This window comes from Triturus cristatus, chromosome 7 (assembly GCF_964204655.1).
Source record: "Triturus cristatus chromosome 7, aTriCri1.1, whole genome shotgun sequence".
NCBI lineage: Eukaryota > Metazoa > Chordata > Amphibia > Caudata > Salamandridae > Triturus > Triturus cristatus.
In genome coordinates, this window is record NC_140590.1 from 1278798383 (window position 1) to 1278825579 (window position 27197).

At 45.1% G+C, this 27197-nt stretch overlaps 1 protein-coding gene across 2 annotated transcripts; it reads left to right on the plus strand.

The window, feature by feature from the left end:
• Positions 1 to 356: 356 nt before the first annotated feature.
• Positions 357 to 26248, plus strand: LOC146811829 (adapter molecule crk-like). 2 transcript variants are annotated; one of them, XM_085618820.1, is made up of 4 exons: positions 357 to 1582; positions 1894 to 2143; positions 3963 to 4487; positions 23188 to 26248. In XM_085618820.1, the coding sequence occupies exons 2-4, from the start codon at positions 1982 to 1984 to the stop codon at positions 23320 to 23322; spliced, it is 822 nt and encodes a 273-aa protein (XP_085474946.1). In that variant the 5' UTR covers positions 357 to 1582; positions 1894 to 1981; the 3' UTR covers positions 23323 to 26248. The 2 variants fall into 2 exon arrangements, with proteins under 2 accessions (XP_085474946.1, XP_085474947.1); XM_085618821.1 differs by having other exon boundaries at positions 388 to 641.
• The last annotated feature ends 949 nt before the right edge of the window (positions 26249 to 27197 follow it).

The following is a 27197-nucleotide window of genomic DNA, read 5'->3' on the forward strand; positions in this document are numbered from 1 at the left end:
TAGTGTTTAGTTATTAGTGACGGGTTTTAGGGTCATCCTTTGTATTTTTGTTTCAGCTGTTTGTTTATGTCATAGTCATAGTCATAGTGGTGTCTGAATTTCTGAGCTAGTGTGCTATACTTGTATTTTCCCTTGCGTTTTGTGCTCTTTATACTTTTCTGTAATAGTTCACTATGCCTCTTGGTTATGTAGTGGGGTCCGTACTGTTTGTATAATATTTTGAGCAGTTTATACTTTCTCTGTCAAACTTAAAAGGGTTTGTCCTCACAGAGATGGCTGCATGTCCACCACTGTCCGCTGAAATCTCACTTCCTGTGCGCTGCAAGTCTGCTGCCCGCCCAAATGCGCGTCACTTCCGCTCCGCCATCTTGTCCCTGTTGCAGCAGGGATTGCTGGAAAAGTTTGTGCTACGGGAGGTAGCGGGAAGGAAAGCGGGCTAGAGAGGCGCCAGCCGAGGAGGCACAGAGGGGAGCGACACCGTAGTAGGTGGCGTCCCGGTTGGCGGGGGTGGCGATAAGGGAGGGGAGGGTTTTGAAGCACTGTCGGGATAAGGGGAGCCCCCCCCAGGAAGAGGGGGGGCAACCAGAACGGTGTTGAAAGAGGAGCCATAGGGGAAAGGATGGGGCTCCGAGGCTGTCAAGGTACGGAAAGTGGAGCTGCGCGGACACCGTAGGGTTGGAGGAAGGACCTCTGGAGACAGGGAGGAGCCACAGCAGAAATCAGTGCTTCTGTGAATAGGGGAGCGCCGAAAACGGGAGGGTAGGAAGAGGGAGGCGTCGCAGCTAACTCAGATAGACCGGGCACCTGGATTGTGTGTGGGTCAGAGAGTCAGCCAAGAGCGCTGCAAAGGCACCCCTAGTGCGTTGGTAGTAGAGCACAGGGTTATAACTGCGGACACGCCCAATCGAATTAGACGCCCCACAGTGATGAGGAACCATTCATTCCTTAACGTATTAAATGGTTAATATTCTGTTAAAGACCATCTGCTACCAAAGTGTGCTAATTTAGGTGGAAGATCTACTATAGGTGCGAGAGGCACTAAAGACAGACAAAGGTACTGTACACTAAACACTGCTGAAGAGTTTTTGCTGAAACAAGCTGACACGACCCCGTTGTGCAGTTTGTGAAGCAAGGTATACTCAGCCGTGTAAAGTTAAGGACCCAGTTGTGTAGAAGATTTCTAGAGGCACCCCAATGATACCAAAAAATCCCAGGCGACACCCAAGGGTGCAGGCAGTATTGGAAGACGCTTACAGTGGCCTATGGACAGCATTACATCACCGAAGGCACTCTGTCACTCCATTATGTCTTTTGTGTTTAAAGTACACTTAAATACTTGCCCGGTATATTAATTGTGCCACTCGGGTGTAAACCGAACTCCGTGGCGCTACCTCGTGGGTTAGTAGGCTGAGGTAGTCAAAGGCCTGGAAGGATCCAGAGAGCCCGCAATCGCGAAACGGTGCTTACACCCCCGGATGTAGGTGTGTGCAGTTTCCCTTTCCTCATCAGAAACATGCTTCTGTAAGTGCCAAGAGCTTAAAAAGCATCTCACCTGCCGGTTATCCAGAAAAAAATATCCCAGGTATTTATAACCCCATATATATTACTATTGTATGCTTGCTGTTTTGAGTGAGAGGGCACTACTACACAGTGTAGACATCATTTTGGCACGGGACAGTGCTGGTGGTAAATACGCAGTATTCCTGTGGTCTAAAGTAAAACTGTAGTGGTATTGGGGTGACACTAGCAAATGGTTTACGAGTTTACCAACATAACCTCCCACAGTTGTAGACCGCAGCGCAGTTAAACTCGAAAGGCAATGTGGTCGCCGTGGCTTAGAGTTCTATTTAGCTTTCTTATTTCGCTTTTTAACCTCGTGCACTTTGTTCACAGACTGTCATTGAATCCTGTTACTCAGTTGACGCCCAATTGCTCGCAAGGAGGACGCATTCGAGTGGAGGGGCACTGCCGCGCCGCCGTAATGGCTTCCAGTTTTGGGGATCAATATGACTGGTACTTCGGGCAGCTGAGCAGACAAGAAGCGGTAGCTATGTTGCAAGGGCATCGGCATGGCACCTTCCTAGTGAGGGACAGTACCACCTGCCCAGGGGATTTCGTTCTGTCCGTCAGCGAGAACAAAAAAGTAAGTTAGTTAATGTGTACTACTCACCCTGGGAAGCACAGACATATGTTAGTACTGCTCACTTCTGCTTAAATAGCCGTGTGGTACCTCCCAAATTACTCATCCCATAACTCCCCCTACTGCATTGGACCCCCCCCAAAAAACACTTTCTAGACCTTTCCCTCTTCTATCCCTCCACTATTAGGGTCTCGCATGCCCACCGCTTCGAATTAATTTCTTATTTCTCTATACTAATTCCCCACAAATCCTATTTGGGTTCCGGTGTAGCGTGCTACCCTCCACAAAGCACTGCCACCCTCCACAAAGCACTGCCACACCTTATCAGGGGTAGCAAGTGCTATATCAATTCAAACCCTTCCCTCTTCTATCACTCCGCTTTCCTTTTTCAACCCCATTAACAAACTCTCGTCCACTGCTCAAATGAATATTTCCACCATAATATTTTACCACCAATCCCCTTTGGTTTCCCGAGTAGCATGCTACTCGCCAAAAAGCGCTTCGGCACCTCGTCGGGGTAGTACGCGCTACATAATTACAATACAAAGTATCTGACATACCTCTCTGTAACCTTTCATTTGCAGTCACATTCTTGTGAAATGTCTAAAAGATAAATGCACCAATTTCCGATCCATTGGACCCGGTCCTAGTAGTATCGGTCGAGGTTAATGCCTGTCTACAGGAGAGATTTTTTAAATGTATTTATTGACCATGTGAGCTGTTTCCCTCATAGAAACGTAGCCCACGAATTGCTCAGTGTATGTTTTGGACATCTGCGTGTTAGTTGTAGGTCTCAGATTTTTCATCTCTATTAAGTCACTAACATTAGTGACCATGATGTTGCCGAAATTGGAGCAGAAGGTGCAAGTTACATGTTTAATTTGTGCTAAAATAGATGTGTTAAAGCATTTGCTACGGCGGTATCCTTCAGGTTTGCAGGTCTATCTAAAGTAGTAGAAGCATGAATACAATTTGTTTTGTAAAGTTGCAGTTGGTTACTGATTTGTAAAGCAGCCCTACTCCTCAAAAGGCATGATTGGACGTACAAAAGTACTGCTTCAATAATTTATATTAAATGGTTTTAGAACTTTCATCGTTTGAAGTTTGGGCATGGTAAAAATAAGGTATTCTTATGCGAACTGCTTGTCAAAAAACTGTCTATTGGTTCCTAAAATAAAAGTGGTTCTCCAACGCTTCCCGCTCTCCACAAATTGTCCTTTTGCCATGACCCTTAGCTTAAGAATCATTTAGCTGAACTTGTATTCCGAGGCCTACTTAGGGTGTCCACGACTGCTTTAGACAAATCATATTTTAATCAATAAAGTTTGTGCAATTAAAGCAGCAACATTGAAAAATGTGTAAACTTAATTTTTATATTTGATTGTGAATTAAACAAAACACTTCAACGTCTAGCGTATTTTTGTGTATTGTCTTGAGGTTCATATCCTAGAAATTGTTTAGATCGGGAGTTCTGCCAATTGACTCACGGGGTGGGGGATGGTGTACCCGAATTCGTTTTATGATTTAGTGGGGGACCACAGGTCAAAAGGTTCTTAACCTTTGTTTTAGTTCATTCTGCAAATATACAGACATGCGGGCGGGGGGGGGGGGGGGGCACAGAGTTCAAAAGGCGAAGAACCTTTGCTTTAGTTTATTCTGAAAATATACAGTCATTCTTTGGCGCTGAACACGTGGTGAATGCTTTAGACTTCTATACCTTCCTCCCGGACTAAGAACATTATTCAAAGTATTTCTTGCCATTTTGATGCTGTTGCCCTCTTAATGTTGGCCACATTCCTTATTTTTGTTCTTTGCCCACCAGGTATCACACTACATCATTAACAGTGTGCCAGGCAGACTGAAAATTGGAGATCAGGAGTTTGATGGCCTACCTTCCCTTTTGGAGTTCTACAAAATCCACTATTTGGACACTACTACCCTGATTGAGCCTGTCTCCAGGAGCTTGCCCCCACGCGGTGGTCCCGGGGTGCCTCTGAGACCGCCCTCTGATGGAGATGATGGAGGAGAGTGGGTCAGGACTCTGTATGACTTTTCAGGCAATGATGAAGAAGACCTGCCCTTTAAAAAGGGTGAGGTGCTGAAGGTGCTAGCCAAGCCGGAGGAGCAGTGGTGGACGGCGCAGAGGTCAGACGGCCGCATGGGCATGATACCTGTGCCCTACGTTCAGGTCTGCAAGCCACAAGCTCTGCCCAAGGGCACCCTCCTGGGTCCCTACGCACAGCCCAACGTTAATCCGCTGCCAAGTTTGCAAAATGGTCCAGTTGTGGCACGGGCAACCCAGCGAAGAGTGCCAAATGCTTACGATAAAACAGCCCTGGCCTTCGAGGTATGTGCGTAGAGTGTAGCAGCGTAAAGTGTCTCTCTTCCAGTAAAAATGAATACTGCTGTGGGTGTTTTATTACTATATTTAAAATGTGGATGTTTATCACATGTACACCATTGTTTACTTCTGTTCTTTAAATACAAGGTCATAGCGCACAGAGGTTATTAGTGTGGTAGAAATGCACTTAGCATATCAACTTGCAGGAAAATCTCCAACACCTTGATGTGCCCGTCTTTGTGGAAGTAATTGCTGTTATAAGAATATCTATCCCCTGCCAAGGACATCACCTGTGTCATGTCGCCTATTGAACCCACTCTCCTCTTCGTTACAGATTATTTCCTGAAAACCGTTCCATCCGATTTATTGAGCCTTGGTGATTTAGGACATGAAATTACCTAGTATGGGAACACTGGGTCTGATATATATATTTGATGCATTTAGGTGAGCTGCGGACACAGATACAGACCAGCCCCCACCGATCCCTTTCTCCAACACGTGGAATGCTCCCCCTAGCAGTCCTGGTGTCTGTCCTGGCTGTCCATATACCACGTGCTCTGAGCTAATAATGGAGATGGCCATGTGGAAAAAGGCTGCATGATCATTCCACATTCTGTGGACTGAAGCTTGTAAGTGCAGGGGTGCTTTACCATTTTTCCCTAGCCATCATCACACCCTCTGATTCTGAGGCAAACGGGTCTCAAAGCAATGGCATTTGAGGGACCCCATGTAGCCTAATTGTCACTCACCTCCCAGTAAAAAGAAACAAGCATTTGCAAAGCAATAGGTCTCGTTATTGGCATTGTAAATGACAAAACCTGGAAGCGTTGTGTAAACGCACTTTAAACGAAGCAAGGCTGGCATTAAAAGAGGTGCAGTTACTGGCAGCATTGCTTCTCCTAAGCAACCACTATATGTACAAAGTGTGTGTTTACGCATCTCTTGCAGGTTTGCAAAGCACATAAATAAAAGGCATTGTCATTTACAATGCCAATAGTTCAAATTTTCGCAAATGCGAGACCTATTGCATTGCAAATGCTTGTTGTTCTTGCATTTGCTGTAAATGTCTTTACTTGTGTGCCCTTCCACTGGGCAAAGTTACAGGCCCCCTCCTCCAACAAACCCTTTCTATCAACATGGGGCTATACAAATTATACACTGGGTTCTCGGACCCTGGCCTAGAAACGAACACTACAGCACTCCATGGCCAGAGCATTTATACGCCCTGTCCGTAGGGCAGGCTTAGTAACACTCCAGATACAGGAGTACTCTGCCCGGAAGTACCCTTTCAGGAGTGGGTACGAGCAGAAGAGTCGCACCTGAAGAGATAATATGCAGATCCTTAAATTTAACTAGGTCAGTCTCCAGTTTAACAGATGAAGTCTATTTGGATTGCCAGCTCATGAGTCTGTGCTAAACAATCATTTTTTAAAATCTAAAACCAAAAATCGTGCGTCCTCCATTATTAATCGCATAATGTTTTCATTGTTATAACTTTTTCGGATATAAATGGCTTGGGTGAGTAATGCTACGAAGATTACACATGCCGTGGTTCTTTGTAGTACAAGTTAAACGAGCATTGGCAAAGCCAAAAACTAAAAGTTAAATTATAGCAATTTCCCTTTTTGATGATTACAGCAGTGTGCGCCTTCACAGCAGACCCATAAAATACTTCCTACGAAATCCTCTTCTAAACCATGTCAATTCAGCGCAGTTTAACACGCGCACAGCATTTTGGGCAGCTAACACAGACTCTCTCGGTGGGAATATGTGCTTAGTAGGCAGTCAACCCCAAGGGGAATTCCTTGCGAATAGCGTTACCAGATAGCATCTTGTGTGGCGTTCAAAGGGCTGCAGATACCACTGAAGCTATGCGAGCGGGGTCCACGTCTACAGCGAAGCAGAAAGAAAAATGATCAATGGTAATTTTTCCATTCCGGAGGCCTGAAGACAGACTTCACAGGAATAAGTCTTTTTTAAAGAGGCGCGGGAGGGCAAAATGGCACAGCAGAGCACTAATGTTTAAAGACTACATATCCCAGTTTGCCCTGCGTGTACTCTGTCCTCGCGCCAAAACAAAGGCACAGTCACACGCTGGGTGGCAGCTTCGGTTAGAGCTCTGTCTGTTCCCTCAAGAGCCCCGAAACTTTTAAATTTAGACCCAATGCCAAAAGGTGTAGGTAAAACAAACCCCCAAAAAATGATAAAGAATAAAGTAATGAACTATGAAAGTGGGCTTGATGCGGAGTGATTAAACAAAACTGGGTGGTCAGAACCGCTTATTGTTCAGATACTGCCAGAAAGTATGTACCCACTTTCTAATGTGCACCTTTGTTGCTTTATAGCTAGGCTCGCACTATACAAACACGCATGCAGTAAAACAATTGGGTAAGTATTGAACACAATTTTAAAATAGATTCATACCAATGAATAACAGTGTAAGGAAGTTGGTTTCTGTTGCAGTAACCCCCCCCACCCCACACACACACACTTTTTTGCCTGATAACTGATGCACTTTTCCTTAGTGTGCCCTGGGCTCCTGCCAATCAGGTGCCCAGGGCCTGTGTTCCATCCCTAAAAACTGCCTAACAGCCAAAACCCAATTGGCATCTCTGGTCACATGTTAGCCCCTGATAAATGGTACCCTAGGTACCCAGGGCCTTGTGACCAGAGAGGCCCCTAAGGGCAGCAGCACTTATTGTGCCACCCTTAGAGGCCCTGTACCCTTGCAGGCTGAGTGTCTTGGTACAGAACAAAACAAAGAGTCGACATGGCACACATCCCTGTGTGCCATGCCCACAACACACACTGCCCTGGCATACCTCAGTCACCCCTCTAGCTGGGTGCCCTATGCCAGTGGTGTGGGCACAGGTGCATGACCCCTGTGCCCCTACAGTACCCAGGTCCATTCCTGGGCACTGTTAGTGCAGTGCTGCCATTAAGAGTATATGGTGCTGGTAGGTCGTCAACACGAACTCCACAGCACCATGATGGCTACACTGAAGACCGGGAAGTTTGGTATCAAACTTCTCAGCACATTAAACCCGCACTGATGCAAGTGTGGGATTTAATGTAAGATGCACGACAGAGGGCCATTTAGAGTTGCCCCCTGAACGTCCCCTACAATCCACATCCTGTCTGAGGGGCTGCCTAGTCTGCCGCACAGCAGACATGTTGCTTGACCCCTGGGTAGAGAGCCGTCCGCTCTCCTGGGCCTGCAACAATGCACATCCCGGGCGAGATGCTAGGTCTCCTCCGGATGGGCAGGGGAAGCTTTAAAGGCTTGCCACCTTTGTGAGCTTCTCCAGGCCACTTGCTGTACTCAGCAACTGGCCCCCACCGGTTCTGACCCTCTCTCTGGCGGGAAAAGCTAAGTGAGGAAAGGGGGTGTGCCAGCCTCTGCCAAACCCACCCCTCAGGTGAGGGAGACGAGGTGAAGCACATCTCCGGTCTTTTGCCATCTTGAAGATGGGAAGCCCTGCCCAATTAGGACTAGGCTACTGCCCCCCTCTCACAGGAGAGTGGCAGGATAGGGGGGTGTACCCACCCCGGGGAAGGGACCCATTGGTCCCTGCCCTTTACCTACCTGTAACGCCCCTAAATTTAGTATTTAGGGGCACCCTGAACCTTCCTTCCTCAGATCCAGATTTCGAAAGAAGATCAAGAAGACCTGCCGTGCAGCTGCTAACAAGAGGATGACACCAACCGATTTGGCCCCAGCCCTACAGGCCTGTCGAACCTGCTCTTGCTAAACCCCGGCATCTCCAGTGGTCAGCAACCTCAAAAACCCCGGAGGTCCTGACTGCCTTGTGACTTTAACTAACTGGGACTCCCACGAGCAGTGGTACTGCTTAAAGCAAGTAACTGACCCCTGGCATCAGCCAGGAACCGCGCACACTGCACCCGCCAAGCCTGGCCTGTGCCGGAGTGGACAAAGACCACGAGGAGTCCCCCTGGCGACTGTGACCCCGAATCCAGCACCCCAGGACCCATCTCGACGCTCCTGACGACGCCTGCAGCCTCAGAACCAGGGACCCCTCCAACCGCGACCAGCAGAGGGTAAGATTTCCCGACGCAAAAGGCACCCCGACGCCCTGTGGCCTCCTGTGCCCAACTCCTGGGTGCCTACCTATCTACCAAGCTACCACTTTAGAGAGTAAGGTTATATCTAATAGCCTCTGCCAAACCTCTGGGGATTGTGGACTCTGTGCACACTGTACCTATTTGGGAACAGTATATACAGAGCCTCTTTCTTACAAACACCTAAAAGCAAAATGCAATTAAAGTACATCACTTAAACCAATTAAAGATGCATTCATAGTTGACTCTGACCTGGTGGTGGTAAGGCTAATCCGTAAGAGGATTTACAACATATGTAACTACATCTGTCTCATGAGGATGAGGTCATGAGCACTGCATGTGGTGTGCTGGTTATGGTTTGCATGGCTGTTGTGTGAGATATGGTTTGTGGTCCTAACCAGAAGCTGTGATTTAGTGTGTTTTTCAGGTTTAATTTATAACCAGAACTGGACTAGCTGTGTTTTTTTAATGAATTCCCAGGTATTTGTTTAAATATAGGTTAAGGTGATATAACAATGCCAAACTATAGCGTTTTTTTCACCCTCCAAAAAATTATAGGTAAATGTTTTTGAGGACCGGATTTCTTTCATGCACTGGGTGATATATATATTATAGTCTCTTTACATTTTTTCAGTAGAGTTGGAGTTTGTCAATGTTAGTTAGCCTTTTTTGTGTAAATATTTTTGAGACGAGATAGAGGGATATTATATATGTTGACTGTCTTCTCTACGAGACTGTTTGCTTATGCCATGATGTATAACGTATAGTAAAGCTTTAAGCAGAAAATAAAAGGACACTGCTAGAGAGTACAAGGAATGGGACTGTGCTGTGAGCGTGTATGTCCGGCCATAGCGCCATATGCCCACATTAATGATAATGCCTTGAAGCATGCAAGCCGACACAAATGTACTTGCTCAAGTTAAGCTCCTCCCCCTTCCCTCCCGGGCATTCTTTCATTTTATGTTTTGGCTGCTAATCTGCGGACAGATCAGAAACCTGAAGCTATTGGCAGCAATGACCGCAACACCGTAGCATGACAGCTGACTGAGATAATTACATTTCACTGACAAACTTTAATGCTTGAGTAACGAGTGAAAAGCAGTCTGTCTCTGAATAGAGCCAGCACAGATTTGCCCTGCACTGCTTGCTGCATTCTACCAGCTACAAGGTCTGCACTGGGCCATTTCATGCACACAAAGGGTTGGTGTACTTAAGAGTCAGCCTTTGCCAGGATAGCACCCTAGGTGGAAATAAATTTGTCGCTCTCCCGGTTTCCAGTAAATGACATGAGGCAGCAGGGAGCCCCATTAGTGTTTTGAGGTCTGTCCCTAGCTGATTACGACAGAGTTATGACAGGCCCTTGAACACATACATTTCTGCACCTCTCCCAATTTACCTGAATCACTCACAGATTAACTCCTTGCGCTGATGCCAAGTTGTTTGTGGGAGAGGGTTAGCAGTGTTTGGCAGCGGTGAGAGGGATATGGGAGGGCATGAAAGCCGGCTGATGGGATATTAATAACCGCGCCTGCAGCAGATAAAAAAAAAAAGGTGTGAAAGCACTATATTGTGAGTCTCTGGAGCTAGGTGAAAGGGACTCTGCTGTGACCATAATGCAGTCTGCACTTTAAGCCCCGCTCAAGATTTCCACCCAGGACCTGGACCCAGCTCTTCCATGCCAAAAGTCAGACTTGGGAGTACTTTATGGAGCACTCTTCTCTTACTCCACCCACACCATGTCCAATCTATACCTACAAGTGGGAAGTGAATCACAGAAAAGTCGCAGAGTGAACGCGCTCAAAACAATCAGAGTCAAGGCTTTGCCAGTGACCTGATGCCTTAACGAATGGCGGTGGCCCATATGCCCCTATGGGCATGCTGCATATTACAACCTTACCAGGGCAGCGAGATGGCACTTAGTTCAGCTATGGTGACCACCTCACCCACAACATCATGCAGTTTCCAGTCCTGAACTTCATGGGACTACCTAATGCATTCTGGGTGATGTAGTCTTGGTTTACTACCGCCGACCATACCAGACAGTAATTATTTGTACTTTTAGAGCTCAGGGATAGAAATAGTGTCCTTACGAAGGAGAGTGAAGCAAAATGTGTTGCAATGGCCTTGAACTTTGTTCCTACTTGTAAAAGTGAAAATATGAAATATGCCGCACTAACGTCCTCATGTTCACATTTACACCCCAATGAATAAAGAAACCCGTCACATGCCTGCAATACAAATGCACAGTGTCGTGCTTTAAAATGGCAGCGCGTGAGATGCCAAGTTAAAGAGCCTCCCCTGCCCAAAAATGAAAAGCGCCCATCAAGCGCCGATGCTTGCAGGACTTTGGCGAGAGGACGGAAATAAACGTATTCCTCGTGTGAATGCCAAGCAGCACACGGCGGTACGTGATAGGAGGCTGCCTGCGGCGGAATGCGGCTTGTAAACTAGGCCTGGGCTAAATTTCCGTTCCGCTCGCGGAAATTGCGATAATTTGACATTTTCGTGTTTCGCGGAGAACGCGAAAATGTCAGTCAAAATTTCCGCATTCCGTAGCTTAGCGATAATTTTGTTTCTTGCTCGCGCTGTAAAATAATACATTCTCGCGCGCCCGATCGCCTTACCTGAAACCCCGTGTTCGCCGACAAGTTTTCCCGATCCGGTCGCGTTCTCCACGAGATGTTGGATTGTTGATAGCCATTTGCGCTGTCTCGCGACAGTTTGCGCCCGCATTAACGTCATGCGTCGCGCGATCACGTCTTTCTTCTCGCGATCATGCACCGCGAGAAGAGTGAAAACAAGATGGCCGCGCCCGCGAGCAACCGCATGGGTAAGTTGGCGAGCCGCGACCACGCAGAAAATACCGCGAACGGGCGGGAAGAAAACTTGCGCATCTTCGCGATATTTCCGCGTGTTTACGGAGATTTTTAACATTTTCGCGATAATTTGCGAAAGTCGGTTTCGCAAATTCCGCCCACCCCTATTTTAAACACAATACAGCCACACCGATGGCTCGTTTCCACTCCACAAACAGCATTTCCCTTTGTTTCACCTCAAATACATCGCAGTGTTCATCTGCTGCTTAAAACAATCCCCCTCTAGGCTTTCAAAGATCGTGCAATTTACTGTCCTCCTTTAAACCAGCAGTCAAGGCTGGAAAGCACGCATTAAATCGATGTGTGGCATCGCTTTGTGCCGTGAGCGTGCACATCGGCTGTCAGTGCGCAAGCTTAGATCGCCAGAGAAGACACGCCGTGAGCATGCACATCTGCTGTCCAGAAGACACGCCGTGAGCGTGCACATGGCTGTCCGGGAAAGTGCACATCTCCTGTCTCCCTTCGGACACAAAACCGACCACAATAGATCTCGCTGCGTCGCTAGACGAGACCTAATAAGCAGCTGATGAGTCTTTCACAGCCACTGGAGATGTAAGCCACTTCCAATGCTGCCTCCGTGGAAATTCTCCTAAAAAACACCCTCAAGATCTTTTATTGGCCAGACCAGCCTTGCCAAAGACGTTGCTTATCATATCTGAAGTAGTACACAATTGACAGTTAGGTACTTTACCTTTCCATGTAGATTAAAGTACAACATGGTTTGTTTTGATGTCTGTGGTTCTAGTACTGGCACCAAGCTGCCTTCTGAATTGAAATTCAAAACATGAGGTGATGGCGCAGAGAAATGCAGGACAATACTCTGGCTCTTCCGTTGTTTGGTTCGCTCGCGAGTTATATTGAATTTTATTAATTTGATACTACATATCCGTTAATCATCTCGTTCTCAGGTGCTAAAGAGTAAACACTAATACAGATCATAACCAAGTAATAAACACTACAAAGCAACAGAAAAGATAGTGGGCTCCAGAAAGACCTCTTCCGTTAAACTTGGGGAATTGCAGGGCCTTCTGATTATAGGGCGATGTTCAAAGTCTCGACCGTGTCCATAGCATAAAACCATAAATAATGGGGCATTAGTGAAACAAGATTTTTTGTTGTCGACCACGTGAGAAAATCAGCTTGGATAAGTAGCTTTTTTGTGAAGACAATACATGCAGGGACATTGTATACTCGTGCTTTCTGAGGCTCACTTGGTTACATTCCCACCTTGAATGTTCTGCACAGAATTGCTTGTCTGGTACTTCATAGTTCACTATTTAACAATGAATGCCAAAGCACAGGTTTCCATTACCAATGCAGATGTTTTTCTGAGAACAAAAGATGCAGTAAAATGGGAACTGACGCACTAACGTTAGGAATTTCTAGTTACTTGTTCCGGTTCAGGATTCTAACTGCAGATTCCTCACATTTTTAATATCCCCAGGCATCGGACTGGGTTTGGAAATTTTTGCATAACAATTCCCTCGTGTGCCAACAGGGGGAGTCCTGTGGCCTAGTTTTACTTCGTGCTGCTCTGTCCCACCTGGATGTGACCTTGACCAGTATATATATATATGCCGCCTGCTTGCATGGGTGTCAGTTCTTTCTGCAGCAACCAATGCAGATCCTGGGCTTTAAGTGTCATTAAACGGCTATTACTTTTCGTTAAATTTTCTACAGATCTGAGAGGGCCTCCAGCTAGATTACTATCCGTGGACCTCGTTCTGAGACGGTTCTGAGTTGAGCTCCAATTCGGTTGATTCCAGATCCAGCACATGTGGATCCAATAATTGTGCCAGGTACGACATGACAGATTTCGTTGACAATGCTAAGATCACCATCACTAGTCGAGGATATGATTGTACTCGCAGATTATGAGACACTCACTCCGCTGCCTACATTTAGACCCTGTGACCCATCTTGAGCCGGATTACTCTCAGGAGTACTTTACAATACCTCACTCCGGAGAGTCTTGTAGTTCAGGAACCTACGATTCGTGCAAACCCAAATGCTTTCCCTACCACTCCTCCAGATGAGTCCAAGAGAATGGAGGCTTTTGCAAAATGTTATTTTTCTTCAAGTAGCTGTGCCCTCAGGTCGATATATACATCATGTCTCCTGGATAGATACTCTCACTCCTAATGGGACAAAGTGTCAGGTGTCCTACTGGTGGTCTTTTACGAAATCCATCAAATCTTCCAGTAGTTGATTTTGGATAGACCGGATGCTGCAAAATTTTCATTAAAGTCCAGTTTGGACACTACTGACTGGGTAGAACAGTGGGAACCAGTTTAGTGCTTAAGCGCCACACTTGGATTCGGTCCACAGGGTTCTTCACTGATGTCCAACAATCACATATGAACATGCCTTTTGATGGCTGTAAGCTGTTTGGATCCAAAGCGATTCAGCCCTTGGGAGGAAGAAAGGAAAGTCAAGAGCACTTTGTTTTCAATGCCCCCCCTATGGTTTTACCTGTGCACCTCGGGTGTTCACAAAGGTCATGCTGGTGGTCGCAGCCCATCTGCAGACATTGGGACTACCAACCTTCCTATACCTCAATGACTGGTTGCTAAAGGCGGGCTGGCCTCAAACGAGTACAGACTATCTCCAGATGACTGGCCGACCTGTTGACATTGTTGGGTTTCTTAACCAACGTGCTGGCATCACACTTGACTCCTTCACAGTGGTTTCCCTTCATCTGAGTCATTGTGGATATAGTGCTCTTCCAATCTATTCTTCTGCCTCAATGATTCCTGGACATTTGGTTTTAATCCTGATGTTTCAACCTGCGGCTTGGGTCATGGTGAGAGACTCTGATACCTCTTGGCCTGCATCCTGCTCATGGACCACGCCAGAAGGCACACGTGGGCTCGGCAGTTGGATTAGAAGTCCCAGTGGGCTCAGCACCAAACAGGTGTTTGAGGAGACTGCAAAGTATCTACAATGGTGGCCAGTCAAATACAATTGGACTGGTTTCAGACCCCCTCACCCCTCCACCCCAAAATAAGTCCTGATGGATGCATCATTCCTGGTTGGTGAGACCGTCTGGGGACAGATGGAAATCTGAGACCCTCTGTTCTCCAGCGGAGGCTCACCTCAACATCTATTTTGAGTTACAAGCAATTCGTCTGGCACTGAAGGCATTCCTTCCAACAATAAAAGGGGAGCAGGTACAGGTTCTCTCAGAAAACATAACCACATGGTACTGCAACCAACAGGGCGGATTGGGGCCCTGGGTCTTGTGCCAGAAGGCTCTAGACCTTTGGAAGTATCTGAATGCTCAGGGCTTTTCCCTGATTAATAATAGTTCATTTGTAGAGCGTCTGGCTACCCCAAAAGGCGTGTCCCCACACTGGAAGCCCGTCAGCAAGAGTGATTGAGACTGCAGGGTTAATGTTTGTACAGCCAGGTTTTTAGTCCTCTGCGAAAGGCTGGTTCAGATTTCTTAGCGTGTAGCCAGAAAGGGAGTGTATTCCAATTCTTGGCTGCTAGGTAGCCAAAAGATCGAGGGCGCATCTTAGCTTTCCTTATCCTGGGGATCTTGAGTAAGCATGCTCCGGTCGATCTTAGCTGGCGTCTGGGATTGTGCGGGTGAGAATATCATGCAGGGAGCTGCCCAGCTGCTGGCCGAATCTTTAAAAGACGGGACTGATGAACTCAGCAGATTGTGCCTAGCCGATCACGAATGGCTGTTACACTTGTAAGTGGCACAGGCCGTCTTTCAGCAGTGGGGATAACCTTGGCTTAATCTATTTGCCATCCCAGAGAAGGTGCAGTGTAACAAATGTTGCGTTTTGGCATTCCCAACGCAGTCTTTCTTAGATGCCTTACGTCTACATTGGGACTTCGACTCCTGTACACCTTTCCTCCCCTGATCAGAGTGCTCCAGAAAATCAAGTTTTAGTTCTAAATTTAAGTGATACCACCCCTAGCCTACATTTGTTGTAGAGTCGCCTTCTGTTATTGGGCTGCCGCCTGTTACATCCTGGTTGTCTTTGCACCCTTTTTGTACTACTGCTTCAGGTGGATGCTCTATCCAGACTATAGGAGACACAAGATACTTCTTCCCAGTGTGTTATTCAGGTGTCCAACTATGCAAAACAAGGATATGAAGGGTCTGGCAGTTGAATGCCACAATTGGTTGTGTAACAACGTAAATACTTCTTGGGAACTTTCCCTGAAGGAACCATGGATTGTCTGCGTCAGTTATACAGCAGTTAAATATCAAACCAAAGTGATGATGCTGCATCACCAAACTGTCCATAATCTAAATCCTCGGTTGCCAGACACTGTTAGCAAACTGTACTTCTAAAGCAGAGGCTGGAAAAATAACTGCAGCTTAATTTATTAGTCTGTAATAGAAGTCATTAGAAGCAATTTGTGGCAACCATCCTGAGCACAAACAAATTCGTTGAAATTTTCACGCTCATCCGTATTGTTGTACAGGCAATCACATTTATGAGTTAAATACTGTATTTGCATGGAGGATACTTTGTGCCAAAGGGTGCAGTTTTTCAGCGTAGATATTAGCAGTAGCAATCAAACGGGTGGCAATTTCTCTTTGCACCCTATGGCGTCTTCCTGTCCAGCAGCGGGTGCCACATCCGCCGCTAAGACTTCAGTGGTGTATAATTGCCATGTTGCTTTTTGGCCATCTGATAAAGAAGGACATGATTTTTCTTCAGGGTAGAGGACTTGGAGGGTCAAGAGGTCCTGAAAGCCTTGACGAACAATGGCAAGAGCGCGAGACAGACTCACTAGAGATGGGAGTCAACACTTCTCCCTAGAGCCCAACACCACCCAACAACATTGCGATGTACAGCATGGTGATCAAAACGGCTGCAGATAATTACAGGGTGCAGTTTTAGGCGAAGGTGCATGTATGTTTTCTACTAGAGCACCTACTACTCTCACAGCGCAAGGGACATGATTTCCCTATGCTACCAAGCATCCTGATTCAGGGAAGGGAGGCGTTAGGTGACATGTAAGGCTGTAACCCAGAAGTTAGTGGACACTATAAAATCACTCTTCCAAGGACCCCTTGAAAATCAAGAGCAATGCAGTGGCAAATTCAATCAAAGTTAACACTGCAAGGAAGACGGCCAATGTTCCAACATCCACCTCTGGAGAATGAGAGCAAAGGGGTGAAAATGGCCAATCCAATGCTCTCTTTAACCTCTACACCCACCAACAAATGGTAGGAAGTGGGAGAACTCTTAAACGCCTCCCTGTGCAGGACCATAAGAGAGCAGCCTCCCTTATAGAAGAAGGAAAAATAATTTCCAACGCATGCCTAAAATCAGCAATGGATGCTGCAGGCACAGTAGGCAGTCATCTGGTCTCCGGAACGACCATGAGACATTCCTGGTTGCGGGTGTCTGGATTAAAAAACTAGGTACAGTCCAGCATCATAATTATACCTTACACAGAAGAGCACCTCTTTGGACCTACAGTGGACGACACACTGCAGCGAATTAGAAAAAGATAATGGCACAGCAAAGGCTATAGGGGTGCTGCAGTTTCATGGTCCCCTAAGAAGAGGAAGCCCCCCCCCCCCCCCCCCCCAAGAAGACCAACAAGAAGGGGGAGTTTCTAGAGCTCCACACAGCAACCCTCCCATCAGCACACAGCCCCACAACAGGCACCACCACAACAATGTTTTTTCCCAAATATCACATGGACATCCCATTTGGGACGGTGGAGAGGAAGGGGACAGCCTTCCAGAGGAGAAAGCTCCTCAAGCAAATTACTCCAGACAACAGTGCCCTAACCACATTACACCAGTGGGGGTAGAATGAGACTTACTCGAGGAATTGGGCAAAGTCACATTAGACAAATGAATACTTGGCCTCATCCAACGCAGTTATTGTGTAGTAGTGATACTGCCACCACTAGGAATGTGACCAAGGAAAATCACACACTAAGAGAAGAGAGGCTATACCTCCAAAGCTCTTGAGACTAACTCTTTTATAAAATCAAGCATTTTCTCGGGCAAGTCAGCCAGGGAAACTACTCTATGCATTTTCTGGTCCCAAAGTCCGACAAATCACTGCAACTGATTTTTGGATCTTTGCTTCTTAAACAAATTCATAAAGATGCAAAGATTCAAAATGACACTTCAGGAGGTCATTCCAACTGTGGGAAAAGGACTATATGGCTACCATAGATTTAAAGGCGGGCTACCAGCAGGTTCATATGAATCACAAGCACAAAAGATACCTGTTATCTTGCAAGCAAGGTCCATTACCAATTCATGGAACTTACATTTTGCATCATATTAGCACCAAGTGTCTGGCCGCTATAGCAGGCGAATGGCTGGTGAAACAAGCTTGTTCCTGAAGTTCAAGAGCAACCTCATCAGAGACTGTCATGAACTTAACTAAACAATCTAGGGTTCACAACCAGCCTAGGAAAGTTATCCCCACAACCAGAGAGAGTAAACTTGTTTCTAGGAGCAAGGCTCAACACAGTGCAGGGAAGAGCCTTCTCTGCACCCAAGAGGATCGAGGTGCTAACTGACTAAGCTAGCAGCTACTGCAAGGGTCCGCCTCTGATTGTGAGGGAAAATGATGGACATGATGGCCTCCTGCATCTCTTTATACAAGACTTATTCAGGGGTGGATCCAAAACAAATGGTCACAGGCAACAGGGAGTTGGGTAGATCTAGTGGTTGGTACACGAAATGTACAGGAAGAGATGACTTGCTGGAACAAAGACAACATAACCCTGGGAAGGCCCTTCATGTAACTAAACCCATCACAGATGGATTCCGCATGGGATGGAGAGCGCACATGGGGGATCTCGATATCCGGGGACTATTGAAAGCGCAAAAGTCCTTAAGACAGTCTACCTAGCGGTGAAAGCCTTAAAAAAAAAAAAAAAACACAGATGTGGGGGAAGACTGTACAAGTCCAAATGCACAACAAACACTTTTACCTCCACAAACGAGGAGGAACAAAATTGTATGCACTATCCAAGCTAGCTCAGTAAATATGGAGGTAGGTTATCCACAGCAGTATCCCCTTAACGGAAATACACCTGACGGGTGTAAAATTTAGAAGCAGATCGGCCTCTGTCTCACGCGAATAGGATCTAATTCGAAAGGTGCTTCAAATGATAATACTGCAGTGGGGTACATGTGAAGTGGAATTTTTCACAAATCCCGAAACACAAAATGCTAAACTTTGCATCCAAAAATAGTTTACGCTTGTGCACTGCCAATTCTATAATGTTGGTCCACTTAAATTCTTTAAGTCAATGTATAAGGTGCGCCTGGGGCATCACTCTCCGGACAGGAGTGTAAATGAAAACCAATCAATATCATCCCCTGACAAGGGGTATGTCCCCCCACTAGGCACCAATCTAATCCTTGAAAAGGACTTGAACATTTTAGTTCTTTCAAGATGACGACAGAAATCCAAATTCTTCATTCATTGATTGAATGTAATACTTATTGTGTTTTCACAAGTCTAAATTTATTAATGAAGCAAAATCCTAGTTACAAACCAGCATACAATATCCAGAATGCATTGCGGCAATATGCTTAATCACATGGATTAACTTTTCTCCATTGTTTGTTTTCCTAATGCATTTTGGGCATTCCGCCCTTCATCAGGGGATAGGATTCGGGAGGTCTAAATGCGTGTGCTTCAAGACTCTGCGTGTGTTCACTTTGTATCCAGGCACCAACACCATCGCTCACTGTGAAATACCGTGTCCATAAACTGGTGGAGGAAATTTGCGTTAGCCTTTCCAACAATTCCCCTCTTACCTCTAGTGATGAACAAGTGCAGTCCCATATGACACTAATCCTAATTGCATTGCAATGGGTAAGACAGACATGGTTTTCAGACTTGGTAGAGATTGTGCAACTGGATATAATACCATTTCCAGCCACTCCTAACAGCTTCTCCCTGCAAAAGAGTATGGTACACCACCACCCTGAGTCTAGCAGCATGGCTTCTGGTGGCATAGAGTTTGGACACCTACAGCTGCCAAAAAAGAGCACAAGACCTCTTAAAGGAGGCTTGACAATCAAGCACACACAAATGCAATGAAAGGTAACTCCTCCATGGTAGGGCGCACGATACCACTGTGATCGGATGCCTGTTACACCTACCTACTAAACACTTGGCATTGATAGTGTCCTACACAAGAGGACATCAAGGAAGAAGTTCATCCTGTACATGTAATTAAGAGGTTTCTAGAAGGAACAAAAAGAGTAGCTCTACCCAGAGCAGCACCAACACCACTGTGGATCCTCAACTTGGTGCTGACACAACTAATGAGAGAGCCCTCTGAACCACTACACAAGGCAGAGCTCAAGTTCTTAACTAAAGTCATCCGTTCTGATTGTAATCACTTCACTACCTAGGGTAAGTGAGCTACAAACACTAACCTCCCAGGAACCCTTACTGCAAATATACAAGGACAGGGTGGTAATTAAAACAAACCCAGACCTCAGAAGTCTAACTGCCAGGGTTCTACCAAGAGTCAAAGCTGAAAAGCCCTTCATACTCTAGATAGATGTGTGTAGGGCAGTGATGTACTGCTTGGAAAGGACAAAAGACTTCAAAAAAGGAGCTCAATTCCTTGTATCCTTCGTAAACCACAAGAGCTTGCCGGTAACCATAGGTACCATCTCAAGATTAATAGCTACAGGAAAGCAGGCGTCGAATACATTATGAGATCTAGAGCACATTTAACAAGAAAAAGGGAACCACTCTAAACTTCCTAGCAATGTGCTGTTAAAATAATGTATAGCTGCCACATGGTTATCACTTGATATATTCATACTACATTACTGCTTGGATATTCAACTGAATGAGGAACAGGTGGGGTAAAGAGCACCAAAGCATTTATTTTCCAGTTCATGCTCATTTCAACCCAACCTCCAAAGGTGAAGGATACCTCTACAAAATCCACGCATAGCATGTAAATCCAGAAAAGATTCACGCAGCAAAACAAAATGGATACTTACTGATAGAAGTTTTCCAGTTTGACGAATTTTCTGGAGCCACATGTGACCCACTCACCCACCTCTCCGAAGAAATAAGGTGCAAAAAGATCAAAAACGCAAAGCAAGAACTGAAGATATCACCTAAAAACACAAGAAAGAACAATCCAAGTCACTGAGGGGATATAAGAATCTGAAGATGGCGACCACATACAGGGGCTTCTGGAGTGCACATTTGACATTACAAGGGACAAACATTACACCAAGTGGTATTAGAAGATGCCTAATGAGGAATGTGACTAATACAATTCCAAACTCAATCACTAGATGGCGGAATAATACACAGCATGTGAATCAAGCTGTAAAACTACTCCGGCCGGTAAGTAACTGTTTTATTAATTCCTATCTGATTCAACCTGTTGTGGTACCAGTTTTGGGTGCGTGTAGAAATGACGTTGATGACAGTTCTCTAATGGAACATAATGATTTTCTTTTTTGTGGGCCTCCTTCCATTTTTAGGTCTCGCCTAGCGTTGGAGCGTGCATGCGCTGCTCGCGTAGCGAGATTTATTGGGGTGAAAGTATTTTTGGAGGAGGACTTCTGATCCCGCCCATGCTTTCAATTGGTGAATGTCCATATTTTTTTTTTTTCCTGCTGCTTCCATTCTCCGAAGAAATGTTAGTCATTGGAGATTGTTATGGGTATGAATTAACTAATGCTTGTAAAACACCTGGAGAATAGTGATCTGTGATTTCATTTTTAAATCCTATGCCACTACCATAGTGGACCAACCATTATCCATCTCCTGCTATTAAGTGGGATATAGAATTCTATATAGATTTGAATTTTAGGTGTGTTATCGTGTTTTTTTTCCTGAGGGGCTTGAGCAAGATCGGACTCAAATTGCTGGTTGCACTGCTCTGCAGGTCAGTTATTTGCCAGTCGATCAGCTAGCCTTCCATTTTTTCCCTCACCCACTTGTCAATCTGTCTTCTCTTAAACTTTAAGGATCATCACTGTTGGGCAGCGTTAAGAGTAACCGCAGTCTAGGAGAGCTTCTTAGTTTAAAGCTTCACTATTACGACTGGCCATATTCATGTGATCTTTGAGTTTGTGTTCCGTTCTATGCTGGGTGGTTCATTCTTCAGCTGGGCCACAATGCTGAGCAACAGCAGTCTATATTATTTCCATGTGCTGCAGCTCTGATAGGCAGATATCTACTTGTGGGAGGCATGTGCCTATCGGAGACTTCTGTGGTCTCCTTGAGCACCCCTGAGCTGGCTGCTGAGACCAGATGACACATGTTGAGGCTAGCCAGATGTGTTAATTTATTTTGATTTATGTGAACTCTATTCCAACAAACATAACCATTCCCTCTTTTGAAGCTTCTGGATACTAGCACTGAACTCTGTAGGCATGAGCTGTCTGTGCTCAAAGATAACCCAGCTGGGGAAGCTTCATCTGACTTTTACCTTCACGTGGTTTGTAGTCCATTTTACCAGCAACCTGCTGCACCTTTGCTTTGCCTAAAGGATATTAATCAAATGTGAACAGATGGTAAAGCTTTACCACATGCACTCCATTTTTCTCCTGAGCATTGAGATGTTGTATGCCTCAGCCATTACCTCTAGGTATTACATTTTGTTCATCCCGGTTGTACGCCATAAGTGGTTCACTGACCGTGAAACCAAATTGTAGATGCGAACTACGTAGTACCCAATTTGAAAGTAGATTTTGTTAGTTTACCCCAGTTTTTTCTTTTCAATGGTCAGGCACAAAGCAATTAGACCACTCTATAAACAATATTTGGTTAGTTGCTTACTACGAGCTGAGTTAATAAATTAATATTTACAATGTCTGCAGTGGGTTTAGGACAGGTGTATCCGTTTTTTATACAAAATGTGTTCATAAAAGATATCCAAATCGAATTTATATGTATGGTTATCCTGAAAATCTGACATGGATCTGTTCCTAGTGTACATATTTTGGATGCCCTGGGCTATAATTTAAAGGGGAGGACAGTTTCTGAGGAAGATGTAGGATTAAGGAGACGGTAACAGAGAACGTATTCCTCTGCAGTTCTGTTAAGTAAAAAAGGACATATTGATACAGAGGAACGGTATCTTCCAGACGGAATTCTCTCCTGTAAGAACTTGCTGACCATTTAGTGCAGAAGCTTTCCTGCTCCCTGAGGTCCTTCCTTCCATGCTACACATGAGTGTGAGAGGTTGGGCTCCTTAAGTTCTTTTTGGGTTCTCTTGCCACATCTGAGCTCTTTGTTCCCTGTTAATACCGCCCTATAGTCTACCTCTCATACAGTTCTTATTTAATAAGGAAACAGGTGGAGCTCATTCACAGCTTCAGAACTTTTCTTTCCACTGTAGAATGTCTCGCCAAAGCCCTGAGATGTTCACCTCATTGGAAATAATTTGTTATAGACACAGATGGTACTGGTGAGAACTTCTCTATAACTGCACAGTATTCTTGTCTATGATAGTACTTTGTGGAATAAGAAAGTTCACACTGAGGAATCTAGTCGCAGCACAGTTGTTTAGTACTAGTATATAGAGGGCATGCTTCTAATATCACTCTTTAAAGTGCCTCTTAATCGCAGTTGTTCATTTTCATCTTTTCTGACCTAACCTTTTCTCCTTTGGGAGGCAACCTGGCGCATTTAATGCCTACTTTTGGTTTCTTAGCTCCAGTGACCATGTTTTCTAAAGGCTATTCTCCATCTTACATGTACCTGAAGAGACTTCTACATTTTCTAACAGCTTCTCTGTTTCTTCCTCAGGTCGGGGATCTCATCCGTGTCACCAAGATGAACATCAACGGGCAGTGGGAGGGTGAGAGCAATGGCCGTACTGGCCACTTTCCCTTTACCCACGTCAAGATTGTTGACACCCAGAATCCAGATGAAAACAGCTGAGGACGGCCTGTGCCCATTAATTTGGGGGCAAAACAACCTTGGACACATCTTCATTAGACCCCAGTTGGTAGAGTTCATGGTAGGAAAATACCCATAACATCTGAAGTGTAGCTCAATGAGGAGACTTATGCATTTACTCTTCTCCACAATATGCCTCTGCCACCATTGTCCATTTTTAGCCCTCAAGCACTACAGGCCTTGCTTCAGACAACGATAGGTCTCACTAGCATTTTGAACCTGACTTAGGTGGCACAGTAATGATGCCCTTGTTTTGAAAACCTTTATTCTACTACTCGTTGGTTGACTACTCCTGGAGCTCCACACCACTTAGGCTAGAGGATTGAATGTGACGTGACACTACTGATGGGAGAACTCAGACACTGACACAAGGCTGTAGCAAGACCATTTGCTTGCTCTGCGGGTGAGAGTGCCATGGGCATTCGGTCCTCAATGGCATTCCAAAAGAGCATTGGAGAGGCAGTTTCTCTATTTCTAAACTGGTGGAAGGTGAGATTGAATAGCCTCAGTGTTGTGAAGTGTGGAATTACAATTGATACCGTTCACTAAGAGATGTTTGGGATTATCACCATGGTGACCTGCATCTGATCTCCGGTTGAGATGAAGTTTTTCAATGTTGGCAGGAGAGGGACCTCTGACATATTTTATAATGGGAAGGAGCAGTTGGCATTTGTTGGTTCTTTGCGTAACTTTTGACTGATGTTCGCTGTGTCTCTAACAATGGCCTCCATGCTGTTCAGTGTAACACTAAGAACTTGCCTTTGCACCCTATGTGCATTCCTGTCTTTGGCCGTCTTGGGGATAAGAACGTATGCTTGTTTAAAACAGAGTCTTCATTAGTGGGGGGAGAAAGAAATGTGGCCCCATTGCTCCTAATTCAGTGTTTAACCATAGCTGCTTATTGTCTCCACCCATTTTCAGTGCCCTTGTAACGGCAATGTAATACGTTTACTGATCTCTCAAGGCCTATTTCTTTGGGGAGCTGTCCAGTTCTTTCTGATCTTCTGGCTCCTTGCAAAATCATGATTCTCAATTAAAAACAACTTTAAACTCTGCCCCCGTCCCTCAGTGTATGCCTGTTGTCGTTTGAAGTTCGTTTTCTTTTAAAGGTGAAGTAGAATGGGATGGAAATTAGGGTTTTTAGCATTTTACGTCTTTGACTCCACCACCTCCTCTGGCGTTGACCCAGGGATCACTAAAGATCTTTTGATCCCTCTTCATTTCATTTTGCCAAACCTACTTTTGAAAGTGAAAACAAATCCACTTCTTGTCATGGCTTCTGCTGCAAAGATGCCTTGCTTCAAATTTCACAGTAATGGAGAATTAGTAATTTTGTCGCACTGTCTTGTCTGCGTCCGCCAGCTCTGATCCGGGATATTGTGTTTTTGAGAGAGGTGGCAATTCACATACTGGTTTTGAGTGGACGCTAACTCCTTGGAGCAGTTAACTGTATTGGCTTTACTCCATTGCCCCCTCACCATTCCCAAATACAGCCTTTGTTCTTCAGTTCCCATTTCTCCAGCCTCCCGAGCCTCAAACACGGTCTTCTTGTAAACTCTCTGCTGTTGCTATGAATCCTTTCACTCTGTGCCGTCTCGTTGCAGGTGTGCCAATTTTTGCCAGCCTCCTCATAAATATTCTAAATCAGTGTTGAAATGTTCTCTCCGTAGTGAATTTTCTAGCCTTACCGCTCCCATGGATTGCTGTATGCAGTTCTTGCCCAGGTGGCTACTCCTTGCCCTTGTATCACTCTGGTGCTGCACTTGTACACATCTATAGGGCCGCTGATTCACTTTATACTTTGAGAGGCTCATTTTCAGCACCTTTCTTGCATTTCATATACATACTCGTACTAAACGCACCCCAATAGCAACTAATTGGGCGAAAATACAGGGATCCTTGCCACGGTGTCTATTGTACAAGCCCCTAAGAAAGAGAATATATGCCTTTAGGAGCCAAATCAAGCCTGACATTCAGGGAATTGTGCAAGTCATTGGGTTAAAAAAAAAACAGTGAAAGGACGATTGCGACCTACTAAGTAGCCCCTGAGGTGTCATTCTTGGAAGGGGTCTACTACTACTGCTGCTCATCTCATTGCGATTGTCACCCTAGTTTTAGTGTGCATTTACACTTCAAGATGCTCAGCCAAATTTTCTATAACAACTTATCACAGCTCGCTGTGGTTCCCGACAGACATTTGGGGTGCTTTTGGCATCTTCTGGTCTTATAATATGGAGCCTTTTGTTTATTGAGGGAGACGCCCTCTTCTTAAACTTAGTTTTGCATGAGGCATCTGCTTTCATAGGGGCTATCCCTGTGGCTTAAAGGTTTTTCAAGGGACTGTAAACCCCTGGCCTCTGTTTTAAAGAGCCCTCATAAGGTCTTCAATGTGAATGTGCCTCAACATTAAGACAGCTGGCTGATTGAGTAGAATACAGGATGCGAAGACTGAGTGTTCATTTAATCTGACAAACGGTTCTGGAGTTTGTGGGGAGGGAGGCATACTCTGAAGTGAGTGTGTTTTTGAGGGTGGGAATGGGGGTTGTAATTTAATATAGCACTTTTTCCACAGTTTCACATATGAAGTGTCTGTCACTGCCCCTTGGGGGTGAAGCAGGCGGGAGGGTGGGGTAGGGTGCATCTTCAGATGGACCATGAACAAAATGAACGTGAAGTGGGGAAGAGATACATTGGGTGGGAGGGTTGGAACACTTGTTACAAAATGAACAATAAATCTGCTGGAAAATATTCATCTGTGAAGAAAATTATTTTTCTGTTCGTGCAAAAAGGCTTGTTTCACAGCCAACCTTGGAAGCAAGTGAAAGGTTCGAAACTTGACTGGATTGTGTCCCTTCCATCAACTAACACTCAGTGTATTCCTTTTCATATTAAATGAATTACAAAACTATTAAGTGGTGACGTTTTTGTTTCTCATGAGAAAGTGCATCATATCGCCAACTAAATAGTCCTCCCGATGACAATGTATGTTTAAAGCCCATCATAGAACAACAACTCTGTATTCTGCAAGACTGCCACAACGCTGCTCTAATTTGGGGGAAAAGCTGAAGACTCGTCGCTTTGAAGACCACTACATCATTTCAGCTTCCTTTCTTATCACTCAAATGTATGCTGGCTTTTGACTGCTCCTTTAACTTTTGCTAGGTTCCCACTATACAAATACCACAACATACCAAATTCAGTGCAAACTACCCGATTTTTCAGTTGTTGAACTAAGGTCCTCTGGCAGTTAATAATTAAAGTGCTTAATTTTACTGACCTCTCTATGCTGCTCTGATGTTCATAGTGGCTTTAAGATTCATTGCGGAATACTTCCAAGTTCCACGTCTGCTGGATGCATGTTCCACTGTTAAATATTAGCATTATTAAACAGACTCATCTTCAAGCCATGGTTGACTTCTTTTTCCAGCCTCAGAGGGTGTTCTAGATAGTATTGTAATGAAAAAGCCATTTCTAGAAAGCATGTAATGACCTGAATTGTCTTTCTTAGACGATCTCACTGGTGCTTCTTATCAACCAGAGAAAGATTAAAGACTGACTTACCCCTACCATATTTCAGACCTTTCACCTGCTGTTTAGACCTAGAACTAAGGAAACTACTTAGTGTTCCATGCTAGCTTGGCTTTTTTGACCACTTACAAATGGTCATTAGTTCTGTTGTAATTTTGCTGCATTCTAGTTCATATGGTGTCAAAGCCATACATGTATATCCATACACCTGGCCAATTGGTGTAAGAGAATTAAGTTCAGCAATTCTTATGCAGCGTAAAAAGTGTAATTTAATTGCTGTAATACTTGGTTTTTAAACTGTCATATTTTCTGTCTAATTCCCAGTGAAC